At 35.5% G+C, this 19,433-nt stretch overlaps 3 protein-coding genes across 5 annotated transcripts; 1 reads left to right on the forward strand and 2 right to left on the reverse strand.

Moving 5' to 3' along the window:
* The first annotated feature begins 1,222 nt into the window (after positions 1–1,222).
* Positions 1,223–4,493, forward strand: LOC108211321 (receptor-like protein 52). Of its 2 annotated transcripts, XM_017382886.2 has the most exons (3): positions 1,223–2,542; positions 2,615–2,977; positions 3,243–4,493. In XM_017382886.2, the coding sequence occupies exons 1-3, from the start codon at positions 1,414–1,416 to the stop codon at positions 4,388–4,390; spliced, it is 2,640 nt and encodes an 879-aa protein (XP_017238375.1). In that variant the 5' UTR covers positions 1,223–1,413; the 3' UTR covers positions 4,391–4,493. The 2 variants fall into 2 exon arrangements, with proteins under 2 accessions (XP_017238375.1, XP_017238373.1); XM_017382884.2 differs by having other exon boundaries at positions 1,223–2,977.
* Positions 4,494–7,773: 3,280 nt separating this feature from the next.
* LOC108214813 (uncharacterized) lies at positions 7,774–10,561 on the reverse strand. Its single transcript, XM_017387016.2, has 2 exons — positions 9,686–10,561; positions 7,774–9,023 (listed from the first exon to the last, which is right to left on the reverse strand). Exons 1-2 carry the CDS (start codon positions 10,504–10,506, stop codon positions 7,883–7,885), a joined length of 1,962 nt encoding a protein of 653 aa, XP_017242505.1. The 5' UTR covers positions 10,507–10,561; the 3' UTR covers positions 7,774–7,882.
* Positions 10,562–12,799: 2,238 nt separating this feature from the next.
* LOC108214814 (uncharacterized) lies at positions 12,800–15,224 on the reverse strand. 2 transcript variants are annotated; one of them, XM_064090233.1, is made up of 3 exons: positions 14,269–15,224; positions 13,600–14,156; positions 13,380–13,519 (listed from the first exon to the last, which is right to left on the reverse strand). In XM_064090233.1, the coding sequence occupies exons 1-3, from the start codon at positions 14,391–14,393 to the stop codon at positions 13,515–13,517; spliced, it is 687 nt and encodes a 228-aa protein (XP_063946303.1). In that variant the 5' UTR covers positions 14,394–15,224; the 3' UTR covers positions 13,380–13,514. The 2 variants fall into 2 exon arrangements, with proteins under 2 accessions (XP_017242506.1, XP_063946303.1); XM_017387017.2 differs by having other exon boundaries at positions 12,800–14,156.
* Positions 15,225–19,433: the final 4,209 nt, after the last annotated feature.

A 19,433-nucleotide genomic window follows, 5' to 3' on the forward strand; every position in this document is an offset into this window, starting at 1 on the left:
AGGAAGATTGCACGTCATTTATCACCATATTTAACTGATATATTCTATTTATAAATCTAAAATATTAATAACATACTATTTTTAAATTATAGCCAATCAATATAGCCAATACCATTGAAGCATAATATCCTACAGGTTCAGCAAATTTTACCTAATGTCTTGCAAGTCCAATTTAGCCAACGATTATAGCCAACCCGAATGAAGATGCTCTAACAATCAAACACCGTATCAGAGAATTCATCTTTCAAACCTCTAATTCAGCTCGATATTCTAATTTTTTCTCAAACTTCTTACTTACAAATAGGGGCATTGAACAAATGTATGCCTTCTTTTGCAATATTTGCTAGAGTGAACATATTACATCTGTGTGTGCATGTTCCTAAATATCTTGGCCCTGCAAAGAGAATCAACTCAAACCATTAAAAAAAATCCAAACATGTTACTGTTAATTTAACTTATAACTCAAAACCAGAATGGCAGAAGAATATAAAGTTGAAGGATTATCTGTAGTGATGCTGAATATGCACTAAAGTTAAACCAGCTTGACCTGAAGATTTAATATGCAAACCAAATTTCTATGGCTTACAAGTTATAACAGAATGCTTAATTCCGCATTTCTAGGGTAGAATTTTCCTGGAAAAATTGATAGCTATCAAGTGGACAGAAATACAACACAGTACCAGCTGATTTGATATGCAAAACAAATTTCTATGGCTTACAAAATGGGTAATCTTTCTTTTCTACATATATTATCTGGAAAAATTGATATGTGATAGCTATCAAGTGGACAGAAAAACTGGACCAGACGATTTGATATGCAAACCAATTAGTACTCAAGAAAACAGCTACTCTTTCAAACTGTTAGGTTGTGTTCACTTCATGGAATGGAATGAGGGGAGAATGGAATGAAAAATTATGTAGAAGTTTTAAGGAGAAAGAAGAAAGTATGAGATAATGGTGACAAAATATGAATGTAGTTAATTTTTTTGTGAGAAAGATTGTGAAGAAACATGATGTTCAAATGGAATGAGCATTCTTTCCAAAACATGTGGGTTGGAGTTATAGTTAAAATAGTAAGGTTGGAATGATTGAAGGAATGAAAATTATATATATTTTTTTTGATCAACACCATTTTAGAGTACAAAATTCATTCCATTCTCCCTCCATTCCATTCTCTCCAAGTGAACACAACCTTAGTGTGTTTTAGGGATCAGAAAACTTCAAACTTGTGGAAGACGTTCGATTTAGCATTCTCTCAAGTCATTAGTCAATGGTCCCTAACAGGCCAACTGTCTACACATTTAGTCTTTCTTCGCGGGACAACATTGATTGAATTACTACGAAACATCCCTTATATATTACTAGATCCCCAGGAAACTATGGAAACAAGTAAGCAGCTAAACAGATAAAGCAATGGCTATATTTCACCGTGCTCGTGTTTCTTTAGTATTTTATGTTCTCTTCATCTTTGTACTTCCACTCAATATAACTTCATCTCCAGAATCTGAAGGAGAAGCTCTTGTCAAATGGAAGAACACTTTAGTACCATCTACTAGACTCCTTTCTTGGCCCCTAGACTCTTGGTCCCTAGAAAATCTCAAATACCTTTGTGACTGGAATGGCATCACCTGCAATACTGCAGGAACAGTTTCCAAACTCAATATTACTGTACCGAGATACGTCTCCTACAAGGCACTCAATCCCGATCAGCCAATCACCGGAAGAGATTTCCCCTTTTCTGGTACACTTGCATCCTTCAATTTCTCTTCACTTCCAAACCTCATTTCGTTGGAAATAAGCAACAACCATCTTTCAGATAGTATTCCAGTAGAGATTGGAAATCTAACCAAACTTGAGTACTTGAGCTTTGAACACAACGGTTTAAGTGGTACCATTCCTTACCAAATTAGTTATCTTCAGAAGTTAAGGTATCTTAACTTGGGAGAAAACAGCTTCATTAATGCTAACTGGTCCATGTTCTTCAACATGTCAGATTTGACATCCCTCTCCTTCCACTCAAATCAACTTGCTTCAGAATTTCCAGCTTTTGCAATCACTTCTAGGAACTTGACTTTTCTTGATTTGTCATCGAATAAGTTGACAGGCTCCATACCTGAGTCAGTGTTTACCCATTTGGTTAATCTTGAATACCTAGATCTTAGTGGTAATTTATTTGAAGGACCAGTACTCAGAAATATTTCCAAGCTTTCTAAGCTAAAATATTTGGACCTGGAATCAAATAATTTCTCGGGGTCTATTCCTGAAAGTATTGGTCTTCTACATAATCTCGAATTTCTTAATTTGGGTAAAAATACATTTGAAGGAAGTATTCCTCCTGAGCTTGGATGGTGTACCAAACTCAATATCTTGGATCTATCTGAGACTTCGCTCACTGGCCTTCTCCCTTTATCCTTGTCAAATCTTACACAGATGTCTGAGCTATACCTATCGGAGAATCATCTTTATGGTCAGCTCTCGCCTCATGTTGTCAGCAACTGGACCGAGCTAAGGATATTGGACATTAAAAACAATACCTTGAGCGGTAATATTCCTCCTGAAATTGGTATGCTGACAAATCTTAAAAAGCTCGATATAACTAGTAATAGTCTTACAGGAGACATTCCGAGAGAGATTGGAAAGTTGAAAGGGCTGGAGAAGTTATACCTCTCAGGAAACCATCTAGCAGGTCCAATTCCAGCAACAATTGGAAACCTCACCAATTTGCTAGACTTATATTTGAACTTCAATAATCTTACTGGAACTATTCCACCTGAGATTGGGAACTCAACGCTGCTGGATTTTTTTTATGCCAACAATAACCAGTTGAATGGAAAATTGCCTGATTCCATTGCCAATTTAAGTAGCTTGCGGGTACTTTTCCTTTATTCCAACAGGTTTTCTGGTAGCATTCCGAAGGACTTGGGAAAGTATACTGCTAGGTTGTCTCATGTTGATTTATCAAAGAACAACTTCTCTGGTAAGCTTTACAAAACTTTCAAGTCTATTCTTTTGATACAGTTAGAAATATTTTGTACTGCTCCTTCGTATTCATAAGTTATTGTTGACAAAACATAAGACCCTCCCTGCATAGTTATAATCTTCCTGGAAGTGTAAATATTCTGCCTGAGGTTGGAAAATTGCTTAAAACTCTAACAAGTTTATGAAATTATCTATCAGAAAACATGTTTATGAAAAGATTTTGATTTGAGTAACTTGTTTATCACTCTCTTTATGTTTGACAGGAGAAATTCCTTCAACACTTTGCAAAGCGACTTCCCTTGAGACTCTTGATTTGTCGGATAACGGCTTAGGCGGCACAATTCCACACAGTTTGGGAGATTCCAACATTAGACTCTCTGTAGTGGATCTTCATAATAATCAACTTCAAGGGAGAATACCACTAACCTTCAAAAAGAGCTGCCAGTTGACAACTTTCAACATAAACAGTAATAATATTGAAGGATCGGTATCCCTTGCCTTGGCCAACTGTACGCAGTTACAGATTCTTGATTTTGGGAACAACAAGTTGAAAGACACATTTCCATGGTGGCTAGTAGCTCTTCCGGAGCTACAAATCCTTGTGTTGCGTTCTAATAGACTGCATGGTAACTTAAGTGTTGACAATATAAAGCATCCATTCCCCAAATTGCGTATCATGGATATCTCTCACAATCGATTCAGTGGCAACCTGCCAATCAACTTTTTTGATAACTTCAAAGATATGGCAGATTCAGATCGAGACATCGGATTGAATACAACAAACATAGATGGTTCATATTACGAAGCTTCTATTTCCTTAGTTGTCAAGGGAAAGAATCTTGAAGTGACGAAAATTCTTTATATATACACGAGTATAGATTTATCAAGCAACAAGTTCACTGGCGTTATTCCAAAAGTCCTTGGAGAACTTAAATCACTCCGGCTGCTCAACCTTTCTGATAACAACCTTACAGGACATATACCATCAATGCTGGGAAATATGGGTCTTCTTGAATCTTTAGATCTGTCTTTAAACCAGTTGACAGGAAGGATTCCTAGGCAATTGACCAGTCTGACATTTCTTGCATTCTTGAACCTTTCTGCCAACAATCTTTCGGGATCAATTCCACAAGGCAGGCAATTCGACGCATTGAGCAATGATTCATATCTAGGTAATCCGGCCTTGTGTGGAATTCCTCTGTCCAAGAAGTGTAAATATGATGAGTTGCCAAAACAAGAAGTTAATGATGATAATGACGATGATTGGTTTGATTGGAAAATGATCCTGTTCGGGTATGGAAGTGGATTGATAGGCGGGTTGTCCACGGGATATATTGTATTCACAACCGGAAAGCCTTGGCGATTTGTAATGTTTGTCGAAAAAGTTCAGCAAAAGTTGATCAGAAGATAGATGAGGAGGACTTCACATCATGTTTTTTCTTTTTCACTTTGATCAGATATCTGTTGCATTGAAAAATTTACTATTGTAGTAATGATATATTCTACTATATCTTCATCTTGCATCAAGAAGCCAAAGAGTGGTCTGTCTATCATGAATGTTTAAAATTTTTAAAGGATTGAACATCAAATCTAATACCGTCTCCATTAAATATCAGCTTAAACTAATTCAATTTTTAGTGTGGATTAGGGCTCTAATTCGAGCCAAGCTCGAGCTCGGACTCGTTTAGCTCGATTAGCTCGCGTGTAAGTTGAGTCAAAATATTGAGCTTATTTAGTCAAACGAGCAGCTCAACTCGACTTGGTTAAATGTGTGATTGGAAATCTGATCACCGAACTTGAGTAATTGAGCTTCGAAAACAACAATTTCAGTGGTACCATTCCTCAAGACTACGATTGCCCTTGTTTTTTCTTATGTAAAAATTACCATTGCAGAGGTGAAGTTGGTGTTGCGGATGCATGAGGTTTATGATACGTTCTGGTGATTCTGCACATCTTTGGTGCAGGAAAAATGAACAAGGAGTATGCTCCAGAAAGCATATGTATGCAGGAGAGAGCCCTAATATTGGAGTTTGGCATATACAGCACACAACTGGTGCTGCATTAATATTGAAATCGTGGATGAGTATCAGTGGATGCCTATGACTATAATGAAAAAATCCGTGTTGCGCAATGCTATTATTATCGAAATCATCGATGAGTATTAGTCGATGCTTACAACTATAATGAAAACCTGGATTGTGCAGTGCTACTCCTATCAAAATCATTGATGAGTATCAGTGAATACTTATGGCTAATGAAAAAACCCGGGTTGTGCAATGCTACTATTATCGAAATCATTGATGAGTATCAGGGGATGCTTAATTATGACTATAATGAAAAAATCCAGATTGTGCCATGTTACCACTAATGAAATTTTCATCGTGTGTGTTAGTGGATGCTCACTTGTTGCCATCAAATTTTAAACAATTTTCAAAAGAGAAATGAGCACTTCTTTCTGTATCAGCACTACGCAATTTAAACAAGGCAATTTTGCTGTTCGCTTCTCAAAAATTAAATTCGTATAATTCACTCCACCGTTACTTTCCAGATTATATTCCCCGTTTGTTTCTTCTCTTCTGATTCATCATGTATACCAAAATCCAAATACAATGCTGTAGTTATATATTTTATGTAATTTTTTTAACACATCACAAGTGGTGCTGCAGTGCTATTTCTATCGAAGACTTCGATAAGTATCAGTGGATGATCTAAGCAATCTTCGAGTTTATGAACCATAGAAATGATACCACCGCAACGAAATCGGTTTTTTACGACGAAAATTTAACACTAATTCCGTCACAATTAATTGGAGGTAATTATGACAAAAATATTCCGTCATTTTTTGAAAATAAAGTTCAAATTTTAACCACCCGTATAAATTTGTCAAAAGTGTGAAACTACGTAGTAAGTTAATATGAGTGAGCTCCATATAATTCTTACGAAGAAAAAAACGTAATAGGCTCTTTTTTATAAAATCTTACCTAAATTAATTATGACGAAATATTTTCATCTTTATTGTTTTATTGTTGAGACGGAAATACGTCGTATGAAGTTGATGGAACCATTCCTTAAATTTTCAAAATTAATTAATAACAGAGGTTCCATCGTAATAAATCAGTTTTAAAATTTATTGTACTGTACCTTTGGAGCAACAATGCAAGCCAACTTCATTCTTCAGTCAACACTTCACATCGAAGAAAGCTAAGATAAAATGGATTATAATAAATTATGAGTTAAAAGAAAAAAGGTGGCTAAAGTCTTGCTAAATTTGCTGAATATTGGCCGAAGCTTAGAAGCAATAATTTGATGGTCAAATTTAACTTTCTGTCTTTTAAAATAATGACGGCCGCTAACTGCGGTTAACTAAGCATCATTAGATATCAAATAAATTTCATAATGATAACTAAAGTTTGCTAATTTAATGAGATATTGGCTCAAATCTTTAAAAGTTGGCCACCATTGTGAAATCTAATCATACTTAACGGCATTTTTTTTAAGTACACTTGATGGTGCCCCACTATTTTAAAAGCAAGTTAAGTTTAGCCACTAAAATGTTACTTCTAAACTCCGACTAATATTTTACAAATTCAGTGAAACTTTAATCAATTTTTTGCTTCTAACTGTTAAATTATAAAGTGGAGTTTATATCTAATTATATCAGCTGAGAATTAGAATTATAACTAATCAAAGATAATTATTAATCAAGCAAAATGGGAATTTAGCAAATATACTGCTTTTGTAAAAAATTTGCAATTTTACTATTTTCTGAAAATAATTGCTGATATATTGTATAATTAAATGCAACTTGATGCAGTTTTCATATTTCCATAAAAACATATTGTGGGTGTTTGTTTCGACCTTATGAGCCCAGCTTCTGGATAAGTTATGAGCACTTATTCATATCGTTTGTGTAATAAGTCAAGAAGCACTTATAAAAAGATAGGAATGCTAGCTTTTGTTTCAGGACTTCTACTTATTTCCCAAAACACTTTAATCACTTATAAGTCTTATCTTGCTTCTAACTTCTACTCCACTTATTTATTTTAAGCAAGAAGCACTTATTTTAAACTCATCCAAACGGCCCCAATATCTTATGCAACTAACGGGGTGCAGGAGAAACAAGACGGAGAGATATGTGATACTTAAAACTGTCCTTTGAGAGTAAGAAAAAGAGGATGGGTGTGCTTGAGAGGAGAAGAGGAAGCGGAGGTGATAATGTTAGATTTGATGGAAGCCGGTTTCTTTCTCCAACTGAAATTTTCTTCACTTTTTGACTACATAAAGTTGCATTTGGTTGCTATTAGTCCTCATCCCGTACGGGCATTTATTTTCAACGTTTATAACCACTTACAACTTATTATTCAATTAAATGTATTTTTTAACAGAATTTTTCAAAGTTGCATTTGATTGCAGATATAGTTGCTAGTAGTTACAGATATGGTTGTAAATGCAACCTCCGTATTTTTGTAAAAAAAAAATAAATTAAGAAAATGATATTTTTGTAATTTTTACAATTTTTTTTAAAAAAATTACAGTATTTTTGCAAAAAACTTTCTAGAATTAAGTATTTAATTTGTAAGAAAAACCCAAAATTATTTTAATCACGGAGAATTATTCGATACATACAAACAATAAGAGTAAGCGCAATGCTAACACAATAAAAACAACGAGAATCATCGGATTTCAAGTATAAATTAAAATCTCGATTGAATACCACCAGATTTTGTAACATAATTCAAAATCTTAATTAAATAATTAAAGATTATGATATATTTTATAAAATCAGAGTTGAATATATTCCGGATTAATAATAAAGTCAAAGAACTTGTAAACATGCACAAAGAAATCAACAACTGAAAGTTGGAACATTCTCCGTACTCCATCTGATTCCATGACTCAAGGCTCAAGACTTGATTTGCTGGGAGGAACAATATAGACACATTATATAATTACAACCAGCACATTCTAAGACTAGTTGTTGAGGTTCATAAAGCAAGTTTCCTAGACAATTTGTTTCTCTACAGGACAAAGATCTATGTAGACGTTGAGGATACCTGTTTTTGTATATTATCTTTAACGTCAAGGGGTGCGGGTGAAATGTATGAGTAATTGATGGATCTATCGTATGACCGAGCTTCAGATGAGGTTGTCGAATGCATAAGGGATGAAAACATTGATCACATTCGCTACAACGATACAGCCAAGCTTCTGGATTCACTTCCAGCTCGCATTTCTCACAGTATCTTAAGCCCTTGTAATATATGGGAGGATATATCAAGGATATAGAATGAGAATCCCATCTGTGATATATTGTTTTCGGGAATGACACAGCGCAACTTAGATGAATCTGGATGTCACTGCAACTTTCACATCCGTATTCAAACCCGTAATCTATATCCTGTAAACAAGCGTTGCATGTATTCGATGTAACGTGACGCTGAACTAAGGGGTGCTTGTGATACTCATGTTTAATTTTGTGAGGTGTTAGACTACAGGAAATGCAAATACTAATCCCGCCACATGGGGAGCAGCTGTATGTGAATCCATTGGTACGTGCATCGCATCCACAGCAGTTAGCCCATGGGTAGCAGCTGTAATGATGAAGCTTTAATATGTGATAAGGATCAGCTGGACAATTTCCTGGATGGGACTGCAATGGCAAGTGATTGGCACAAGCAGTGTGCAGGAAATAATTGCATCCGATGCAACCATAGTAACGTTTATTCGAAGCTGTTGAAATTGGTTGGGCACATCCATCACACACCAACATCTCATCATCATCACTGTTATGATGAGCATTTTCAAGTTCTTCCAAAAGAAACAACTTATGCTTTGGATGACTCCAGTGCTTGATTACTGGACTCTCCTCGCCATTATCAATTTCATCTTCTATTGCGTTCCTTTGAGGAGTCAGGTTGCCTGATCGGTGCACTGCTATTAAAGTCTCCACCAGTGACTCTGTTCTTGGGAGTGGAAATTGCAACAGATCAGAATATGTTTGCTCATCATCATCTTCTTCGGTTTCAATCACGTTTTTCCCTGACCTGTAACAAGGGAATATATGAATGAGAATACTTAAAACTAACAGTTGGTAGCCGGTATTAACTATCAAAAGCTTGATGGCCGAGAGGATGCTTACAGAGAACGAGTCTATGTGTCACATGTTGGGGCGGATCTAGGAATATTTTCTTAGGGGGGCACCAAGCAATTTTTCGAAAAACAGTTATATATTTTCAGATTTTCGGTGGGGCACTTCTATAAGTTTTTAAATTTTATAATGGGTGAAAAAACGTCATAAATTTTTTGAGGGGGGGCACATGTCTCTATGCCTCTTACTAGATCCGCCTCTGGTCACATGAGATGGTAGCAATTTAGCAGAGTGAGAATTAAATACAAAGAAGAACACATTAAGTGCTTGAAATGTACTCCCTCTCTGTCCCAGCAAGTTGTTTACGTTATTTTTTAGCATGCATTTTGAGACTCCTATGAAGTATAATTTTATAATTGTTTTTAATTTTTTCCCTGAATAAAAGTTTGACGTTTAAACTTTTATTCAAAAAAAACAAAAAAAAAACTTTATAGGAACCTCAAAATGCGTGCAAACAGTGAACGTAAACAACCAACCACCTGTTGGGACAGAGGAAGTATCATATATAAGCAAAGACCTTTAAAGTACATACTAAACCATAGAGAATGGAGAGCTTACGCTAATAAAGCAGCAGCACACTTGATGTGAACAAAATATCCGGATTCCTCACAGAAATAGGCCCAGTACTTTTGCTCGACTCCTTGTCTGCAGATGGGGCAATGCCTAATAAATCTCCTGTACATCTCTGGAATAGAATAAATGAGCTGCAATGTATCGTCCTCATGAATTCGGAGTTTGATGGTGCGAGGGTATGCAGCACAGCTGCTGTGGATCCAGAAATGACAGTCATAACATATATAACAACCAAATTCTTCAGCTTTAATCCCACAAGCATCACACGAGAAACACGCTGTCCTGCGCAGTAATGTTAGTGAGTGGTGCTGGTGTCCCTCGTGATCCAGCACCGACTCCATCACAACACATCTTGGGCACAATGCAAATGGAATTGTTGCAGATTCATATGCTTTCCAATCCAACTCACATAATTTACAATTGTAAGCCCACATGCCTCGATGGATCTGGCGGGTACAAGCTGCACAATCCACATCCGCTTTTTTAAAACGAAGAGTCTCCTTAATTATTCTCCAGAAATCATAATAATTACAGAGCTCAAGCCGGTGTTGTGGATGCATATGGTGTATGATACGTGCGGGTGATGATTCCGCACATGTTTTGTGCAGGAAAAAAGAACAAGGAGAATGCTCCAGAGAGCATGTGTATGCAGGAGAGAGTCCTATTATCGGACTTTCGCATATACAGCACACGAGTCGTGCTGCAACGCGACTACTGTCGAAATCATCGATGAGTATGAGTGGATGATCATGACTAACATGAACAAGCTCATGACTAAGATTATAAAGCTCACTAGTTGTTGCCATCAGTGGATTTTTAGAACAATTTTTGAAAGAGAAATGAGTACTTCTTTCTGTATAATCAGCACTACACAATTTAAACAAGCCAATTTCACTGTTCGCTTCTCAAAAACAAAAGCAAAAATCCAAAGTAAATTCGTACGACTGAGTTCACCTTTACTTTACAGATCATATTCTTCGTTCTTTTCTTTTCATTTGATTCATCATGTCTACCAAAATTCAAACACCATGCTGTAGTTAAAGTATTTTAATGAGATTTTCTTAACACGTTACTTGAAAATGCTTGATAGAAAAAAGAAAAAGTAATGTTGGACTTGAAAGAAGACTGCTTTAAGTAAAAGCATTGAAATAATTTGCTCCTCATTTATTCACGTGATTCCCAAAATGTTGTCCATGATAATTTATTCGCTTTAAGGTCATGTTTATTTGGAAGGATTTATTAACCCCCCTTATTACATTATTTATCTTAATTCTTATAAATTTTATGAATATAAATGTTTAGGAGGTGTTTTATATTCATTATTTAACAAAAAATAAAAAGATTTTCATAAAAAAGTACAGTTTTATGTATTTTTCTTTAGAGGTAAATCCTTATTTCTAAAAAACTTAAATAAGGTTATCGAAACAGCCACATAATCTCATGAGTTTATATTTCAATCATTGTTTTAGTCTATTTTTATGGGATTATAATATGCATCAAAAATATGATTGCAATACAATTTCATGGGATTATAATCTCTTAAATATGAAGGAAATAATGTAGATATTCCGATCACAAACATGGCTCAAAGGTCTTTTTTTTTTTTTTTTTGAAAGAGGCATAAAGGTCTTATTCAATACGAATATGATTCTTAGCTCTTAAATTGTATATAATTGTGTCTATGCGAAATATTTGTAGCTTAGATAACAAGAAAAGCGAACTCTAATTAATTTAATATGAAGATGATCCTTACAAACTCTTAAGTTGTATATAATTGGGTCTATACGGAATATTTGTAACTTAAACGACAAGAAAAGCAAACCGTCTTTTGAACAATATAGGAAAAGATGTTAGGTTGGAATTGGGAATGGCTTTTAGGAAGAGGATGTTATGTTGGAATAGGGAATGGCTTTCATGTCAGAAGTTATACATGAAGCAATTACTCTCAGGATCATTATATATAAGTGACAGGATTTGCACCTCGATCTCCAATGATGGGTGTCAAGAGAGATGTGAATGTCACGTGGCATGATAGGACAAATCACTCTTGTTAGCATTGCACGGAAGTGAAGTGATTTTGTTGGGGTGCTTTAATTTCTGAAGTGGTATATGGGGTGCCAACTTGAGATGTCAGTTTTCTAAAAAAATGTTAAAAATGATGTATAAGACAGAGAATATAAAAAAAATGTTTAATTATGCGGCAAAATTGGCATCCCTTAAGGTTGCCAACTTTGGAGATGCTCCAATGTGTCATTTTGTTCAGAGACTTGCATGGTTCCTCGGTTTAAAGCAGATGCACTTCCAGTGTGCCTGCATTAATTTATTATTTTTGTGATCCCAGGACTCAGCTCCCTTGCAAAGACAAGCCCCGTAAGTCGTAAACTCTCTCTGGAATTGGATAGCGAAGGCCGGCAGGACAGAAGTAGCAGTTCACAAACAGATTCCAACTGATCAAATATAGATTCTTTCCAGTTATGCTGGAGTGTATTCCTTTGGGGATCTTTCCTGAACTTAAATAGGTTTGAGTCTCTCTGGTGAGACCTAGCCTGGATGACTTCAGGGCTTCTAATTAAATTTATCCAACCACAGACGCCTGCTTCATGATAATAACTTCTCTTTCCCCTATTTCATAATTTCAGCTTCAAGTTTCATTTTTTTTTTTGGAATTAGTTTACTCATGCATCACAGCCTCGTCATCTGAGAAGTTTAAAAGATTTTCTTGACATCCTTGATCCTAAGTATACAATATATTTTGTGTTGTTGAGGTCCCTTAAAAAAATGCAACCACCTCGTAAAAATTACCATTACAGAGGTGAAGTTGGTGTTGTGGATGCATGAGGTTTATGATACATTCCGGTGATTCTGCACATCTTTTGTGCAGGAAAATTAAAATGAATGAGGAGTATGCTCCAGAGAGCATATGTATGCAGGAGAGAGCCATATTATCGGAGTTTGACATATACACCACACAACTGGTGGTGCTGCTACTACCGAAATCATCGATGAGTATCAATAGATGTTTACGACTGTAATGAATTAAAAAAGGCGGATTGTGCAATGCTACTATTATCAAAATCATCGATGAGTATTAGTGGATGCTTTTAAAATGAAAAAGAAAATTCTTTAAAATCGTAATTGAATACCTCGAAAGCAATAAAGACAAAGGACTTGTAAAGTTGCACAAGGAAATCAACAACTCAAGGTTGGAACATTCTCCGCACTCCATCCGATTCCATGACTCCAGGCTCAAGAACACCGGATGAGTTCTTTTCATAGTTTTAAAGGCTTTAAAATGATTTGCCGGGAGGAACAATATAGACACATTATATAATTACAACCAGCACATTCTAAGACTAGTTGTTGAGGTTCATCAAGAAAGTTCCCTAAACAAATTCTTTCTCTACAGGACAAAGATTTATGTAGACGTTGAGGATACCTGTTTTTGTATATCATCTTTAACGTTAAGGGGTGCGGGTGAAGAGTACGAGAAATTGATGGATCTATCGTATGGCCGAGCTTCAGATGAGGTTGTCGAATGCATAAGGGATGAAAAAATTGATCACATTCGCTGCAACGATACAACCAGGCTTCTGGATTTACTTCCAGCTCGCATTTCTCACAGTATCTCAAGCCCTTGTAATATATGGGAGGATATATCAATGATATAGAATGAGAATCCCATCTTTGATATATTGTTTTTGGGAATGACACAGCGCAACTTGGATGAACCTGGACGTCACTGCAACTTTCACATCCGTACTCAACGCTTATATCCTGTACTAAACAAGCGTTGCAAGTTTTGTTCCATGTGGCTTCACGCTGAACTAAGGGGTGCTTATGATACTCGTGTTTAATTTTGTGAGGTGTTAGATAACAGGAAATGCAAATAGAATTCTTACATGGGGAGCAGCGATATGTGAATCCATTGGCACGTGCATTGCATCGACAGCAGAGAGTAGTTTCTAATGGACTAGTACTGTAATGATGAAGCTTTAATATGTGTTGAGGATCACGTGGACAATTTCCTGAACCGGACTGCAATGGCAAGTGATTGGCACAAGTAGTGTGTAGGAAATAATTGCATCCGATGCAACCATAGTAACGTTTATCCGAAGCTGTTGAGATTGGTTGGACACATCCATCACACACCAACATCTCATCAATACGGTTGTCAGTATCCCTCTCATCATCATCACTGTTATGATGAGCAGTTTCAAGTTCTTCCAAAAGAAACAACTTATGCTGTGGATGACTCCAGTGATTGATTAGTGGACTCTCCTCGCCATTATCAATTTCATCTTCTATTGCGTTCCCTTGAGGAGTCAGCTTGCCTGATCGCTGCACTGCTGTTAAATTCTCCATCAATAACTCTGTTCTTGGCAGCGGAAATTGTATCAGATCAGAATATGTTTGCTCATCATCATCTTCTTCAATTTCAATCACATTTTTCCCGGACCTGTAACATAATAATCAACAAAATGAATAACTAAAAGCAGTTGAACAGTATGTAACTATATAGGCAAAGACCCTTACAACAAATACTAAAGCAGGGAGAATGGAGAGCTTACGCTAATAATGCAGAAGCACATTTGATGTGAACAAAATATCCGGACTCCTCACAGAAATAGGCCCAGTTCTTATGCTCGACTCCTTGTTTGCAGATGGGGCAATGCCTAATGAATCTCCTGTACATATCTGGAGTAGAATAAACGAGCTGCAAAGTATCGTCCTCATGAATTTGGAGTTTGATGGTGCGAGGGTATGCAGCGCAGCTGCTGTGGATCCAGAAGTGACAAGAATGACATATATATATGAATGATTCTCTGCAGCTTCAATTCCACAAGCATCACACGAGAAACACGCTCTCCTGCGCAGTAATGTTAGCGAGTGGTGCTGGTGTCCCTCGTGATCCAGCACCGACTCCATCACAACACATCTTGCGCACAATCGAAATGGATAAGAAGTTGCAGATTCTTCTTTTTTCCAATTGAACTCGCATAAAGTACAATTGTAAGCCCAAATGTCTTCATTTATCAGGCCTTCACAAGCTCCACAAGAGATTTTGACAATATCAGGATGAATATCAGCCTTAGTAAATCTGTAAAGACTATGTTTACATAGCTCGAGCTGGTGTTGTGGATGCATATGGTCTATGACACGATAGGGTGATTCTGCACATCTTTTGTGCAGGATAAATGAACAAGGTGAATGCTCCAGAGAGCATGTGTAGGCAGGAGAGGGTCCTATTACCGGAGTTTCACATATACAGCACACAAGTGGTGCTGCAACGCGACTACTGTCGAAATCTTGAATTAGGACTAGTGGATGCTCATGGCAAACATGAACAAGCTCCATTATTGTTGCCATCAAACCGTAAGCAATCAAATTTATGTAATTTCCGATAGTGAAATTTGTGAGTTTAAACTTCACAATAGTGTGCCCATGGACACATCCTAAGTGTGGAATTTCATATTCCGCGCTTAGCATGTGCCCATGAGCACACACTAGAAAAACCGTATATATAATACAGCTCTTCACTTCTGCTGATTAATCAGTGAAACAAAATAATTCATATGATTCAGTTGACCCGCACTTTCCCCATCAGATTCGTTTACTTCTTTTCTTTAACTTAAATGTCATATGCTTAGATAAGACATTATAGAGTATATAATATTATCATTTGATCCGGAAGTTTAAAAAAAAAAAACCCGTGTTAGGGACACCTGACACTTTTTTAATCACATCTTCGTTGATTTTAGCAAGTAATCTCAGACGCCAAAGATGACTTAATTATTTTATGACAAGTCTTTGTTAGGAGCATTTTGTTATTGATTTTAATCCGTAATAGTTTACAATTACCTTTTCATTACGTTTGTGATGTAGACTGTGTAGAGGTGACAATCGTTTCGTTTCGTATACTTTCGTTTCGTGTATTTTCGTGTTTCGTGTATTCAAAGGTGAAATCCGTATCCGCCCGTTATTAATTTCGTGTACCTAATTTGAAACTCGTATCCGATCCGAAACGTTTCGTGTATATTTCGTGTATATTATATATTAATATATTTTTAATCAAAAAATAGATTTAATATATATTTTCCTTTATAATTTGATTAAATGTAAATGATATATTTATATTTGTATACAATTCTCTATGAATTTGTTAATATACCTACAATATATATCCACACATACATATAAATATATACTTTTTACACAATTATATATTTAATGTATCATAACATAAATATAATTAATATTATCTACAAATATTTCGTGTACTTTCGTGTATTTAGTGTACCCCAAATGAAAACCCATGTCCGACACGAAATCTATCGTGTAATTTCGTGTTCGTGTACTTTCGTATTTCGTGTATCGAAAATCAAAACCCATATCCATTTTTTTGTGTCGTTTCTTTTTATGTTGGCGTATTACGTGTCAAATTGTCAGGCGTAAGACTGTGGTCGACAATATGGGCTTGTTTGGTTATATATGGGAATTAACTTCCTGTAAGGACTAATTTCTAATATCTAAAATTCTGAGAAAGTGAAAAAAATTGTTTGATTGTTAAATTTTAGGAATTTATAATCATGGAAATTTTCAATAATGATGGAGTGGGTAACTAAGCTCTCACATATCATAAATATTCATAATTTCATAGAAGTTACAAATTGTTACTAATTTTAATCAATAATGATATACAGTTCGGTCTTCATGATATCCTACTAATTAAACAAAGTAAAGCCGGACGATTTGCCGTTTTCAGCTTCTTGGGATTGTCATATACATGTAAAACTTAAACTAGATGCAAAGACTTTCACACTATGTTTTTTTCTTTTTCACTTTGATCAAATATCTGTTGCATTGAAAAATTTACTTTTCTAGTAATGATATATTCTACTCTACTAATTTTATACTGATATTTTGCATCAAAAAGCCAAAGAGTGGTCTGTCTATCAAGAATGTTTAGAAGTTTAAAGGGATTGAACATTAGATCTGAAACTTTATCTACTAATTTTCGGCCTAAACTAATTCAATTATTAGTGGGGATTAGGGCTCTAATTCGAGCTAGAACTCGTTTAACTCGATCGATTAGCTCGCGTGTAAGTTCAGCCTAAATATTGAGCTTATTTTGTCAAACGAGCAGCTCAACTCGACTTGTTTAAGCGTGAGATTAGAAATCTCACCAAATTTGAGTAGTTGAGCTTCGAAAACAACAATTTCAGTAGTACCATTCCTCAAGATTACCATTGCCCTTGGTTTTTTTTATGTAAAAATTACCATTACAGAGGTGAAGCTGGTGTTGTGGATACATGAGGTTTATGATACGATCTGGTGATTCTGAACATCTTTTGTGCAGGAAAAATGAACAACGAGTAGTCGAGTATGCTCCAGAGAGCTAGCATATGTATGCAGGAGAGAGCCCTATTATCGGAGTTTGGCATATACAGCTAGCACACAACTGTTGGTACTGCAGTGCTACTACTATCGAAATCATCGATGAGTATCAATGAATGTTTACGACTATACTGAAAAAACCCCGATTGTGCAATGCTATTATTATCGAAATCATCGATGAGTATTAATGGATGCTTACGACTATAATGAAAAAAGCCCGATTGTGCAATGTTATTATTATCGAAAGCATTGATGAATATCAGTGGATACTTATGGCTTATAATAAAAAAACCTGGATTGTGCAATGCTACTACTATTGAATATATCGCTGAGTATCGGTGGATGCCTATGACTATAATATTGAAAAAACCGGGTTGTGCAATGTTACCACTAATGAAATCATGGTCTGAGTGTTAGTGGATGCTCACTTGTTGCCATCGAATTCTAAACAATTTTCAGAAGAGAAATGAGCAATTCTTTCTATATCAGCACTATGCAATTTAAACAAGAGAATTTCGCTGTTCGCTTCTCAAAAAATTTAAAAAAATCAAAAGTAAATGCGTATAGTTCACTCCACCGTGTTACATTCCTGATTATATTCCCCGTTTGTTTCTTTTCTTCCTATTCATCATGTCTACCAAAATCCAAACACAATGCTGTATTTATATAATTTATGTAATTTTTTTAACACATCACGAGTGTGCTGTAATGCCACCACTATCGAAACCTTCGATAAGTATCGGTAGGTGATCATGACAGAGATGAGCTTATGAACCATAGAAATTTAAGCAATCTTCGAGTTTATGAACCATAGAAATGAGGATACCACTACAACTGAACCGGTTTTTTTTATGATAGATATTTAACACTATTTTCGTCATAATTAGAGGTAATTATGACCGAAATCCATCATTTTTAAGGAATCTAAAGTCCAAATTTTAGGAGTTCGTATAAATTTCATCATAACTTTGAAGTTGCGTCATAAGGTAATATGACTGGACTCCACATAGTTCTTACAACGAAAAAATATCGTATTGTTGGGATGAGCTCCTTTATATAAAATCTTACCTTAATTTATGATGAAATATTTTCATCATTATTGTTTTAATATTGTGAAGTTGACGACCCATTTCTTCCAAAATTAATTAATGACAGAGGTTCCGTCGTAACAAATCCATCGTAAAAGCCGGTTTTGTTGTAGTGTACCGTTGGCCAACTTCATACTTCAGTCCACACTTCACACTAAAGAAGTCTAAGATTGTATATCAACAGATTTTGTAACATAATTTAAAATGCTAATTGAATACCCCAAGATTCTGATACATATTTTGAAATCCGAGTTGAATACACACGGATTTGATAAATGGAAAAAAAATCCTTTAAAATTCCAATTAAATACCCCTGAAACCATGAAGACAGAGAACGATATCAACAACTCAAGGCTGGAACATTCTCTGCACTCCATTCGATTACATGACTCGAGGCTCAAGAACACCGGATGACTTCTCAAGAATTGAAATTTGCTTGGAGGAACACATTGCACATATTATATAATTACAATTAGCACATTCTAAGACTAGTTGACCTTGAAATATCATAACCCAAAAGGTCCGAAAACAATTTCCTTCTCTACAGGACAAAGATTTATGTAGACGTTGAGGATACCTGTTTTTGTATATCATCTTTAACGTTAAGGGGTGCGGGTGAAAAGTACGAGTAATTGATGGATCTATCTTACGACCGAGCTTCAGATAAGGCTGTCGAATGCATAGGGGATGAAAAAATTGATCACATTCGCTGCAACGATACAGCCAGGCTTCTGGATTCACTTCCAGCTCGCATATCTCACAGTATCTTAAGCCCTTGTAATATATGGGAGGATATATCAACGATATAGAATGAGAATCCCATCTGTGACATATTGTTTTTGGGAATGACACAGCTCAACTTAGATGAATCTGGATATTGGCTCAAATCTTTAAAAGTTGGCCACCATTGTGAAATCTAATCATACTTAACAGCATTTTTTTTAAGTACACTTGATGGTGCCTCACTATTTTAAAAGCAAGTTAAGTTTAACCACCAAAATGTTATTTCTAAACTCCGACTAATATTTTACAAATTTAGTGAAACTTTAATCAATTTTTTGCTTCTAACTGTTAAATTATAAAATGGAGTTTATACCTAATTATATCAGCTGAGAATTAGAATTATAACTAAACAAAATAAGTAAATCAAAGATAATTATTAATCAAGCAAAATGGGAATTTAGCAAATATACTGCTTTTGTAAAAAAAATTGCAATTTTACTATTTTCTGAAAATAATTGCTGATATAC

This window comes from Daucus carota, chromosome 3 (genome assembly GCF_001625215.2).
Source record: "Daucus carota subsp. sativus chromosome 3, DH1 v3.0, whole genome shotgun sequence".
Classification (NCBI taxonomy): Eukaryota; Viridiplantae; Streptophyta; class Magnoliopsida; order Apiales; family Apiaceae; genus Daucus; species Daucus carota.

What these genes read in the sequence shown, in the direction of transcription:
- LOC108211321 (XM_017382884.2), top strand. Translation starts at nt 1,414, where the DNA reads ATGGCTATATTTCACCGTGCTCGTGTTTCTTTAGTATTTTATGTTCTC. An exon ending in ATCAAAGAACAACTTCTCTG is followed by an intron (nt 2,978 to 3,242) that starts GTAAGCTTTACA and finishes TATGTTTGACAG; the next exon opens with GAGAAATTCCTTCAACACTT.
- LOC108214813 (XM_017387016.2), bottom strand. Translation starts at nt 10,506, where the DNA reads ATGGCAACAACTAGTGAGCTTTATAATCTTAGTCATGAGCTTGTTCAT. An exon ending in TGTGCTGCTGCTTTATTAGC is followed by an intron (nt 9,024 to 9,685) that starts GTAAGCTCTCCA and finishes CCCTTGTTACAG; the next exon opens with GTCAGGGAAAAACGTGATTG.
- LOC108214814 (XM_017387017.2), bottom strand. Translation starts at nt 14,393, where the DNA reads ATGTACAGGAGATTCATTAGGCATTGCCCCATCTGCAAACAAGGAGTC. An exon ending in TGTGCTTCTGCATTATTAGC is followed by an intron (nt 14,157 to 14,268) that starts GTAAGCTCTCCA and finishes ATTATGTTACAG; the next exon opens with GTCCGGGAAAAATGTGATTG.